The following is a 12,183-nucleotide window of genomic DNA, read 5'->3' as shown; positions in this document are numbered from 1 at the left end:
TGGTGCTTTACAATATCGCTTTTTTGCTATATATCCATTTCCCTTTTGCTCCCTTAAACTGAGTAACGGGTATCTGATAGGCAATCGATTATAGCGTTCTCTTTTGTTTCGTTTTATCGATAAAAACTATTAAAGCAAATAAACAAATATAAAATCAATAATAATATTTAGTATACACAGACGGAAAGAGAGTTTTTATAATTGAAATGTTTGTATTTGTTCAAATTGTTTTGCCAATATTTATTTAAATTATGAAATTTGTACCCAAATTTAATAGTTTTTTATAGTTTTTTTATTTATAGTCAAGCTGATCGGCATTCCAGCCTCAAGTAACGTAGCTTGTCACTCGATTTTCATTTAATTTTGCATGTCTCTGCACAAACCAAAAGTTAAATTTTTAATGCTAAAATGCAAAATTCTTGGAAGTACGTTTTGTAATATTGAGCAAGTACCATACATTTCCAACGCTCCCTCTTCCATTTAAGAGCGGTTTATGGTTCATTTTACAACCAAAGGCGATGTTGTAATGTAATATGCCGTACCCAAAATTCTCGCTCAAACAAAATGAGATTTTGCTGCACTCGACAAAAGATTTTCCCACAATGTCAAGAGCAATAAAATCGATCGTACGCATAGTTAGCGGCCACCGGCAATACTTTATTTTAAAATGTTTTTGATGTTCAGTGTGTTTTTTAATGGACGACCTTTCGGTCGGAATACTTTGTTGCAATTGTCTATTATTTTAGTAATTTTTAGTAAACATTTTTAGGCAGTTTAATTCCGTGGGACACGGATTTACTTTGTAGTAAAATAACATAAAACCGGTTTACGACGTCTTTTTAAATCACACAGTGACAATCGAACTTTCTTCATAAAAAGTTTTGCTATTGACTATGAAAATTCTCAATCGACCCGCTTTTAAAATATCAACCAAATAATGTTAAAAATTAGGTTAAAAAAATATTGAAACTATTTTTGAACTATGTCATTTAGTCAAATTGCGATAAAAAGCGCCCACAGATTTTCACAAAAAAGAATGCTGAATTCGAGTGCTTCTACTATCAACTAAAGAAAGCTCAAGGGAGAGAAATACAAGCAGCAAAGCGACTTCTTACAATATTTCATCTTGCGAATTACAATATTTGGTGATACCTTATTAATGTGTGCACCGATTTAAAAATTTGTTTAAGTAGTTGTTTATAACCAAAACCGAATCCTATTTAGTTTTAAAAAGCGTATCGTTATGGGCGTTTGTGGGCATTACAGTGTGCTGAAATACACTTGCGCTGTCCAAGAATCTCTAGAATCTGTATGCTTAAGCCCAACTTTCAAGATTTTATAATTTCTTTGATTTCAGAGACCATCAAGTATATATATTCTTGATCAGCATCGCTACACACCGCTCGCAATGCGGAAAGAAGCATGTGGTGGCGTTGCCACCCAGTCTGACCTCGTCTGCAAGAGACCTAAATGACTTCAAGGACGAGGACTGGTGCACCCTCGTCAGACATTTATTATTTCAAAAAGCACATTCAGAAGCAAGAACTTATGGTTTCTTTGTATACATATATGTATTTCTTATTGTACATCGCTCGAAACCCAGGACAACGAGTGTCGTTGTCCGAGTTCCGAAATAAAAATCACGGGCCAAGAACAGATTGACTGATATTTAATAAGTCTGAAGCCAAGACGACGCCTCGCTGTGGGGCGAGTGGCTAACTGCTACATAACAGCATGTTGATAATGTTATAACAATTACCATAAAATTGGAATGCCAGACGAATGCCGTGCCGGTGGGGATCCCAGAGAGGGGCAAAGTCGGACTTTTACATACCCCAACAAGGTCGCAATTGAGGTCTAAGGTTCTGTACCATGCTTGGCGATTCATTTTATTTCGTTTTTATTTTTTACATTTTATTAAAACTCCAATATCGGCGTTTGCAACGCCATGAACTGCACTTGAACAGCAGCTAGCAGCTGAGGAGAACATTCCATTGCTCGCAAAAGTCACGCGGCAGTGAGTGGAGTCTGGGGGTGATAGAGCATACATATAAATATAGTATGACTTGTACACTACGCTCTCATGAATGAAAAGCCAGTTTGAATCCCAACATTGAAAACCTATTCTTAAAATATACCTGGCTATGTATACTAGAGCTATTTATCGTTTATCATACTTTGATCCCTATGAATGCATTGAGCCGCTGTTACATTATTATGTTATGCATTATCTACTGAACGCTTTTACCGGCTTCTTCGTTTCTTTGTCCATCTATTTAAGCTCTTATTCTCAAAAGTGTTTTTGTTATTTTGTTGTAGCTCATTCTTTTCATTGTTATTCTAAGGGCTTCTCTCTACTGACATTTGTTTTCAGCTTCATTGTTCGCTTCGCTTTTCTTTTAACTATAAGTGTAACGTCTTCGCTTCTTTCTCCCCTCTTTTACTATGCTTATACGATAGGAATCACGATTTCTTAAAAGCGCGATATATACTATGTTTATACGATAGGAATCACGATTTCTTAAAAGCGCGATATAGAAATAACCCCTGTTTATACGACACACATTTCGTGATTTGCTGAGATGTAGACGTGTAAAATTTTGTATTTTAGTCTGGTCACACTTTTACAAAATGTAAGCAAACCAAACAACGCGTTGCATAAACTAAAATTCTTTATTTACAATCGGCAAATAAGAACCGAAATATTAATCTCCAAAGTTACTGAGTGCTTTTTGGGCAATAATGCAAGAGCCAAAGAGCGTTGCCACCTAGACTGCATGGCGTTAAGTTGGTTACGCACCACAAATTCACGCTTTCAGGCTAAAATCGTAGTCAACTTTCGAGTGTTGCCGAATTCACGAAATGGCGTTTATACACACACGAATCGGCTGAAAGCGTGAAATGATAGCGTGAATTCGGCACTCGGAATATAAACAAAGTAATAGAAATAACCCCTGTTTATACGACACATAATTTCGTGATTCGCTTACAGTAGAGATGCCAGACGTGTAAAATTTGGTATTTTAGTCTGGTCACACTTTTACAAAATGTAAATGTGTCGAACATGAGTTGGCTATGAAAAGTTAACTGTAAACAAATCACATGCCATTGAAAACTTTCACGAGACTGTTTGTGTTTAAGTGTTGTGTGCATTTGCATTAACGAAGGAATGCACAAAAAAGGCGGGTTGTAGTGGGGCATATACGTAGTGTTGGGAAATGACAGAGCAGGAACCTTTTCAGGATAGTACAAGGAATCGACAGTGGAACCTTGTAATCATTGCTGTTCTCAAAGCCTTTAAAACAGCGCTTACAGACTAATTTTAAAATCCTTACACAGACCGAAAGCGAAATACTTTTAGACCTCACAGTAATGTAAAGATAATACATCTACATATTTTTTAACCTGTTGGGTGTTCATGTTGGATTTTTATTCCGGTTACCAAAATAAGTAATTAAGGCGTCAACTTCTTCTAGCTATCGGTGTAGTTGCCGATTCCCCAAATGGGAGTCATTGATGCTTTTTGAACGACTACAAACATTCGCAGGCGAGGAGAAGCGGAAAAGCGATATAAGTCTTTGCGAAATACACGAAAGGTCATGCGACGACCCTCGGTCTAAATGTCGACCTGTTCCCAAAGTAGGTTAAAAATCATTCACATGTACCTATTGCACCAGTGCATCCCCTACCCTCTCCCGGATCCTTGTCCGTGTCCCTGCCCCTGGTCAACACAATAAAGTACATGGCCAGGAGGCAACATGCCAACGAACTAAAAAAATCAATTCTTCAACCATGTAATGCAAGCTTTCATGGGGCGAAAGGAGACGCTCGGGGTTTGGGGGTGGCGAAACGTGCCTAACAACTGACAAGCTCGTGCAAAATAAATTGCAGCCTTGCACTAGAGAACCCCTGGAACACAAAAACGTGCAACCCCAAACAATCGGTAGTGAGGGCCAGTGAAAGAGAGACACAGAGAGCTGCAGACAGTGCAAGGGACATGCGCTATCAGTGGTACAGTTTTTCAACTCAGGTTCTTCGTTTACCACGCTCAAGCAAACCCCCAACCCTCAAAGTGGCCTTTGCTGGGCGGACTAGGTTGATTTTGGCCTTAGCTACTCGACCGGCTGGCCATCACAAATCATACTAGCTACGGCCAAAGCCAAGGTGGAGCACCCCGTCTCCCCAACGACCTGCAGCAATCATCCCCTTTGTGGGTAAACTCTGCAGTTGAGGTGGTTAGTTCGGCCTGCTCAACTTTTTTTGATTTAGGGTCGTCGGCTTTCTCTTATGTAATCGCCCGCAATACCTTTGCAGTAAAATTTGTAGTTCCGTGGATAATAAGCAGTCGAGCGATGTGCGATAATAACAAAAAATGTGTCAATAATGATTTACGGTATCAAAGAACACTCAAATTACGAAACCCAGAAGCTTGATGAGAATCTCTATCCGTCCGTCTGTCCCTATCAACGCCCAAGATTGTTCCATCTAACTACATACATGTGTAAATCTTTAGCCATACCCATCTGCAAATAGTTAAAATCGGGCATTTCATGCACAAGTTATAAGCAAATAAAGGAATCGAAGCTAGGTGGCGTGGCGCACTCCTTTAGCTGCATTCTTTCTTGTTTCAAATTAAATGATGTTGGGTGACTAAAACGGTTATAATGTTTTCCTAAATATGGTGCATCGTTTGCACTCAGCTTCCCACTATAAACTGAAACGGAACCAAGTTGCTTACTGTCGATATCACCGATACCATCGATATTATCGATCGTGGCATTCAAGTATCCCTGACTGATTTATTTGAGGCTGAGGCAAGTCGTACTAGCAACCTCTGCCTCGTCGGAGGCAGGTTGCTTTTTATAGATTGGTAGAGACCACTAGAGTGGAGGCCCTGGAGCTTAGTTACCCAGGTTTAGTTGCACAGGCTGCTGAGACTATTTTTCCCCCTTTTTTGCATACAGAGAAAACAAGGCGCTTAAAAATATTGCATTCAAGGCACACGCCCACTAAGGCGCCAAATGCACACAAAGAGACATTTTAACCAAAGCGAGGAACAAAAAAAACAAGAGCATCGGAAGCAACTGGCGCTGTAACAAAAGTTGCCTTTCTTTAGCCGGAACAAAAATTCGGTGTAAAAAAGCAATGAACGGCGAGAAGAACGGACAAAACGAGATGCAAAATGCAGAATGGAGAACTTACCTATACCACTACGGAAACTTGTGCGATGTGCAATCCGCTCTCGTGCACTCCCTCTCCCACACACACACGGGAGGGGTGGGGAGGTGGGTGGTTCATGACGTCGACTGCGCTGCCCGCAGTGACAGTGGCAATGCCAAAAGCAAACTGCATACTTTCGAGGCCTACATCAACATTTTTCAGTTTTTTCCAGCAAGGGCGTGCAGCACGAGCAGAGAGTGGCAGCGAGAGAGAGAGTGAAGCGCAAGAGAGCGCAGGCTGCAGGCATCAGTGTTGTTGTGCGCCTGCAAAAAAGCTAGCAAGCTAAATTGAGCCGGAAACAGTTTCAATGAAACCTTTCTAGAAGCTCAGGAATCTTCATGCCAATCCCGAATTTCTAGCTTTTTCTTAGACGGACAGACGAACGTGGATAGATGGACAAGGCTGATTCTGATCAAGAAGAAAGCATCTTTGGCGTAAGAATCCGAATCGCCAGCACTGAAGTGCAAGTTGTGGTGCTCTGGCTTTAGTTTGTACAATATATGTATGTATGTGAACTCACACGTATGTACATATATGAGGCAGTAGTCTGCTGGCCGGGTCGTCCACCGAGCTTCCTTTGCCCTTAGTCGGCGGAGTCGCTTACAGGGATTGTATGCGTGTGTAACGGAGACCGAGCCACTAAGCACAATAACACAATGAACTGCAAACGTGGCCAGCTCCAGAGGGGCGATGGGAGGAAGTGGGATGGACTCGGGGGTGTTTTTTGTTCTGTAGCCGCTCTGGCGTCTACTTTTTGCGTCCATTGCCGTTCTGCCTTTGTTTGCTACTCGATGGCGCTTCGCTCTTCGGCTGGCATTGCGTGCGATGGGAAATGTGATTTTCTGGATGAAAAATGGAGTGTGCTTCCGTGGGTCTGTGCTGCATTTCAGCACAGGGTAATAATTACCCGTAGTCACTATGTTGACGTTACACACGCTCAGTTCTCCGGGGAACGAGGGACTAGTCGTGCTTACCTCTGCTCCATCGGATCAGCAGCGCGATCCCGTGGGGTGAACTTAGCCCCTTCCGCCATGACCTGCTTGGACGAGCAGGGTACAGCGCCGGACTTTACTTTTGGCCACGCAATTTCCCTGCCACAGCAGCAGCCACGTTTCTCATTTCTGCTTTGGCGCACTCACACAAACCTATGTAGCTCTCGAGTGCAGTGAAAACGCAGTCAAGTTGGCGTCTCCACCTTTTCCATTCTCCGTTTTCCATTCTCCATTCTCCATTCTCCATTTTCCATTTTCCATGAGCCGCTGGAGCAGACGAAGTTTGCATGACGCCGTCGTTTATTTCATTTTTGCGCTTTCCCGGGCTCGTTCCCTGGCTGGCAGTGAAATTGAAACGCGGCGACTGCAGAGGGGGACGGAAGAAGCCGCGGGCCAAGGCAACGGGGCGCATGGGTAATATTTATGGCAATGTGACTTGTGAGCAGGCGGGGAAAACGGTAGCTGGAAACTGTGTTAGGCCGACAATGCACTGCGTGGCACTCGCTGCAGCTCAATCCCGACGGTTGGGCAGCAGGGGGGAGGCGCACTTGTGGCCAAGTGACGTCCCAGCCGCTTTGGCATCGATTCCTCCTGCTTCTGGTGAGTTGCTAAAGGATCCGAGACGTGCCTTGGGCCAGCCTTCTCTGCCATTGCTGCTGATATTACTGTCATTCTCGCGGCTGTTTCTGCTGCTTTTGTAACGGTAGCACGATCTTATGCGCTGCCAACGCCCACTTCCCGGCCCTTCGTGGCATAGTTGGTGTCTTGGTGGGAAAACTTGCACTCTGTGTTCTTGTATCTCTTTATTTCTTCATTTAAAGGGTTTCGCTGGCAGGAATCTAGAAATTGTTTTGTATTTCACTCAGGCATCATTTTGTTATCGCGAAACAACCTTTTAAACTTTTTGCTCGCTTTTGAATTTTTACCATTGTTATACCCGTTAATCGTAGAGTAAAAGGGTATACTAGATTCGTCGGAAAGTATGTACCAGATAGAAGGAAGCGTTTCCGACCCCATGAAGTATATTCTTGATCAGGATCACTAGCCGAGTCGATCTAGCCGTGTCCGTCTGTCCGTCTATCCGTATGAACGCTGAGATCTCAGAAACTATAAGTGGTAGGACAGGCATACTTGGCATGCAGATTCCTGGGGTTCCTGCGCAGCGCAAGTTTGTTTCAACGCCCACTCTAACGCCTACAATCCGCGAAAATCTGTAACGCCTACAGTTTTTATGATAGAGTCAAAATTTTGTACCTTAGATTCTAGAGCTTCTTGCGGAGCCCAAGGTTACCAATCGCATTATTATATTAAAAGTAGTAGATCTCCCTACTAGTAAGTCCCTTTAGTTTTCTTAAATATAATCACTTTGTGCCGTGTTCCGTTGACTTTGAGCGACAACGTTAATTGAATTTTAAATTTCTTGAGAGGCAGGCGGAGGTGGGCTACGCTAAACTTCGTTTGCCAGGTATCGGATACAGTGACGCAGATTACCAGGCAAACGTGTTAAATTTAATCTGGAGCTTGCAAAACATGCAAATGGCGGAGAACATAGGTCTCCTCCAAAGGAAATTTATTTATTTGGGTCTAATGTTTTATGGATCGCGGCTGAAAGAACCCATGCTAACAAGATGTGTTTCCCCTTCTCTTCGCCAACAGGTCGCGATGATCTGTCGCCCTCGAGCAGCCTGAATGGGTATTCGGCGAACGAAAGCTGCGATGCAAAGAAGAGCAAGAAAGGTCCTGCGCCGCGGGTGCAGGAGGAACTGTGCCTGGTGTGCGGCGACCGGGCCTCCGGTTACCACTACAACGCCCTCACCTGCGAGGGCTGCAAGGGCTTCTTTCGGCGCAGCGTGACGAAGAGCGCCGTGTACTGCTGCAAGTTCGGGCGCGCCTGCGAAATGGACATGTACATGAGGCGCAAGTGCCAGGAGTGCCGCCTTAAAAAGTGCTTGGCCGTGGGAATGCGGCCGGAGTGCGTCGTTCCGGAGAACCAGTGCGCGATGAAGCGGCGCGAAAAGAAGGCCCAGAAAGAGAAGGACAAGATGTCGCCCAGCTCCCAGCACGGCGGCAACGGCGGCAGCGTGGGCTCTTGCAATGCCCACGACTTCGTTAAGAAGGAGATTCTCGACCTCATGACATGCGAGGCGCCACAGCACGCCACTATTCCGGTAAGGAAATATTTTATTTTTAATTTAAAACAAAGCTGATACCAAGAGCCGTCTGTTGAGATGTGTCGCGCAATCTATTGCGCACTATCAGATTCCTTTCTAGCACTAATCTGTTTTGTTTTTTTTTTGATTCAGCTACTACCTGATGAAATTTTGGCCAAGTGTCAAGCGCGCAATATACCTTCATTAACGTACAATCAGTTGGCCGTCATTTATAAATTAATTTGGTACCAGGATGGCTACGAACAGCCATCCGAGGAGGATCTCAGACGTATAATGGTGAGTCTTAAAGAAATCTCCCATATACATATGTAACGTCTGAAGTGCATTCTTTACTTTGCAGAGTCAACCCGATGAGAACGAAAGCCAGACGGACGTCAGCTTTCGGCACATCACAGAGATAACCATACTCACAGTCCAGCTAATTGTTGAGTTTGCTAAAGGTCTACCAGCGTTTACAAAGATACCCCAGGAGGACCAGATCACGCTGCTAAAGGTGAGTAGGAGTGCAAGAACAGTGGTAAAACGAAGAGCCTAAGGCTCAACTCATTATTTCGTAGGCATGCTCGTCGGAGGTGATGATGCTGCGTATGGCCCGCCGCTACGACCACAGCTCGGACTCCATATTCTTCGCTAATAACAGATCCTATACGCGGGACTCGTACAAAATGGCCGGAATGGCTGACAATATTGAAGACCTGCTGCATTTCTGCCGCCAAATGTTTTCGATGAAGGTGGACAATGTCGAATACGCGCTACTCACTGCCATTGTGATCTTCTCCGACCGGCCGGGCCTTGAGAAGGCCCAACTAGTCGAAGCCATCCAGAGCTACTACATCGACACGCTACGCATTTATATACTCAATCGCCACTGCGGCGACCGCATGAGCCTCGTTTTCTACGCTAAGCTGCTCTCAATTCTCACCGAGCTTCGCACCCTGGGCAACCAGAACGCCGAGATGTGCTTTTCGCTTAAGCTTAAAAACCGCAAGCTGCCCAAGTTCCTCGAGGAGATCTGGGACGTACACGCCATCCCACCCTCGGTTCAATCGCACCTCCAGGTTACCCAGGAGGAGAACGAGCGACTCGAGCGGGCGGAGCGAATGCGCGCCTCGGTTGGTGGGGCCATAACCGCCAGCATCGATTCCGAGTCCGCGTCCACTTCGGCGGCGGCAGCCGCGGCACTCCATCAACCCCAGCCTCCGCCCCAACCCCAAAATGAAACCCAGCATCATTCGCAGGCGCATCAGCAACCGCAGCAGCAATCGCAACTGCAAGCTCAAATTGAACCCCAACTGCAAGCCCAGCTCCAACCCCAGCTCCAACCCCAGCTCCAACCCCAGCTTCAACCCCAGCTCCAACCCCAACTCCAGACGCAGCTCCAGCCGCAGCCACAGCTTCTTCCCGTTTCCGGACCCGCCACTGTTCCCGGCCCTAGTTCCGTTTTGGCGGTCAGTACGAGCAGCGATTTTATTGGCGGAAGTGGGTCCATGCGATCCATCACGGCGGCGACCACCTCCTCGAACAGTATCGCTGCTGTAGTTCCAGCGACCTCCTCCACACCTGCTGTGGCAGTGGGCAACGGAGTTAGAGCCGCTGTCGAAACGGGCGGCAACGTCAGCATGTATGCAAACGCCCAGACGGCGATGGCCCTTATGGGTGTGGCCCTGCACTCGCACCAGGAGCAACTGATCGGTGGAGTTTCAGTCAAGTCGGAGCACTCGACGACAGCATAGCAGTCACAGTCACAGCGTCACCAACAGACCATCGGAGTCCTGCTTGATTGAGAGCCCATAGCGACCTAGGAGCAGGTTCAGGGGAGTTCCATCCCGGAATATTCAAGGCGGAGTTAGTAGAAAAAGAAGTGAATAATTAATGGGCAAGCGTAAAATGCAGTTATTTAGTCTTAAGCCTGCAAATATTAGAGTTTATCCCTTATTCTTAAGATTTAACAGGTAACACAACCTATTAACACATAAAAAGCTTACTTAAAAAGCTTTAACCATAAATGGACAAAAGCGTTGAGAAACGGAGAGAAAAACTTGAAAGAAAACCATTATAAAACTTGGAGTTTACTATCCATTCTTTAGTGGGCGAATGTTCTATTCCTCACGATCAATTCTCGAATTTTGTTATTCAATTTGATGCTCCAAAATGCATACGAAACAGATCAGAAAAAAGAACAGAGAGTAGGGCGAGACCAGAGAGAAGAGAATAAAGATTGTTTATATTTTAAAAATATATAAAATCATAAGTACTAACTCTAAACTTAATGAAAGCAACTGTATAATATCTAAATATAACTCTTAATTCTTATGTAAGAGACGTGAGGAAATCTGTTAAAGGAAATAATAGTTATGATAAAAACATTAACATCCACCATAACTAAATACACTTAAATTAATTCAAACAAACCACTCTAAAAAAACCATGCAAAACTCGGACTGATTTTATACATTTTTTTTATTCAAAACAAAAGGCAAACTGCAAAAAAAAATGTTACAAAAAAGTGCAACTAAACAAAAAACATAATTATTACGCCCTCCCTATACTTTAAAATTAAAATTTAAATTCTAGTATTCTAATGATTTTCACCGAAAAACATTGAATACCAAAAAAAAAAACTTTTAATATTGGCACCGTTTTAGACATTTTTTTAACAACAATTTTATATCAACTTTAACAAGAGATAATGAATATGAAGTGATTGGAGGAGTCTTACTCACAAACGAAAAGGCATCAAAAGGTATTAAGTCTAAATTGATTGAAACTTACGATTGATTTCAAGTTCAGTAAACACTTTTTGGTGTAAAATAGTTTTCAATCACTTTAATAAAAAACTACACATATTAACACACACACACCAAAAGACTTTAATATATATTTATAAAATGTACATTGGTAATTCTTGATTTGTATCAGTGAAAAATGTAACAAATTTTGGCAGAATCAAAATTTATTTAATGAAAACCACATCAAAAGAACGTGCAAATTATTTACTTCGGCAATGCTTATGTTAAACAAAATTTAATGCAAATTCATAAACTAATTTTTTAGGTTTTTTTAGTTTTTTGCTCTGAGATGTACATTTTAAAAACATTGTTTAAAATTGTTGGCTTTATTTTAACTTAAATCAAATTTATTCTTATTTAAATAGATATTTGTGTTGGAAGATGAAAAAAACTGTAAAAAAGTAAATTAAATAAAACGTATACGTAAAAGTGAAATTCTTTTATTGTGTCAGGACTAAAGAACACATTAATAAGCTTTCTACTTTAATTGTGCAATTTTTACCTTTACTACTAATCCTAATTTAAATATAATTTTACACACACAGCCACACTTGTATACCTTTACGTAAGCTTAATTTGTAAAATTGGATTTGTGTAAAGATGAAGTAATAGTAGCATTATATCATGAAAGTTTAGGCAAAACTCTTATTAAACAATCTCAATGATTTTAAAGATTAAAAATTAAATATAGCTTGCAAATACACAAACAGAGAACAGCGAATTAATTATTTATAAATAGTAATTGGTCAGCAGGAGGATACAGATCGATGATCCCCAGTTCATCAAACTCATTTAAAGTTTGTTTTTTAAAACCGGCTTAAGTTAAATTCTTTCTGGCATGCACACTCGAGTACGTTTAATTATTATACAAATATACTATAGTTACGTTTATACTTACCTTGTTTTGTAGTTTTACACATTTTGTAAAGTAATAGAAGCAACTATATCGTAATACAAAATATTTGTAACTTTTTACATAATTGCCACAAGTAAGTGAAATAACGGCAAGCA

General features: G+C 42.4%; 1 protein-coding gene across 3 annotated transcripts in view; it reads left to right on the top strand.

Moving 5' to 3' along the window:
* LOC108029515 (ecdysone receptor) overlaps nt 1-11,600 on the top strand; it is an 88,414-nt gene extending 76,814 nt beyond the window's left edge. For all 3 annotated transcript variants that reach the window (XM_017101813.3, XM_017101812.3, XM_017101814.3), the window contains 4 exons: nt 7,869-8,380; nt 8,516-8,659; nt 8,724-8,876; nt 8,941-11,600. In XM_017101813.3, the coding sequence (XP_016957302.1) occupies nt 7,869-8,380; nt 8,516-8,659; nt 8,724-8,876; nt 8,941-10,116 (1,985 nt within the window). In that variant the 3' untranslated portion in view covers nt 10,117-11,600. The remainder of the gene's footprint in view (nt 1-7,868; nt 8,381-8,515; nt 8,660-8,723; nt 8,877-8,940) is intronic.
* The last annotated feature ends 583 nt before the right edge of the window (nt 11,601-12,183 follow it).

The sequence above is a fragment of the Drosophila biarmipes genome, chromosome 2R (genome assembly GCF_025231255.1).
Source record: "Drosophila biarmipes strain raj3 chromosome 2R, RU_DBia_V1.1, whole genome shotgun sequence".
Taxonomy (NCBI): domain Eukaryota; kingdom Metazoa; phylum Arthropoda; class Insecta; order Diptera; family Drosophilidae; genus Drosophila; species Drosophila biarmipes.
This window is presented reverse-complemented; position numbering and strand designations above follow the sequence as displayed.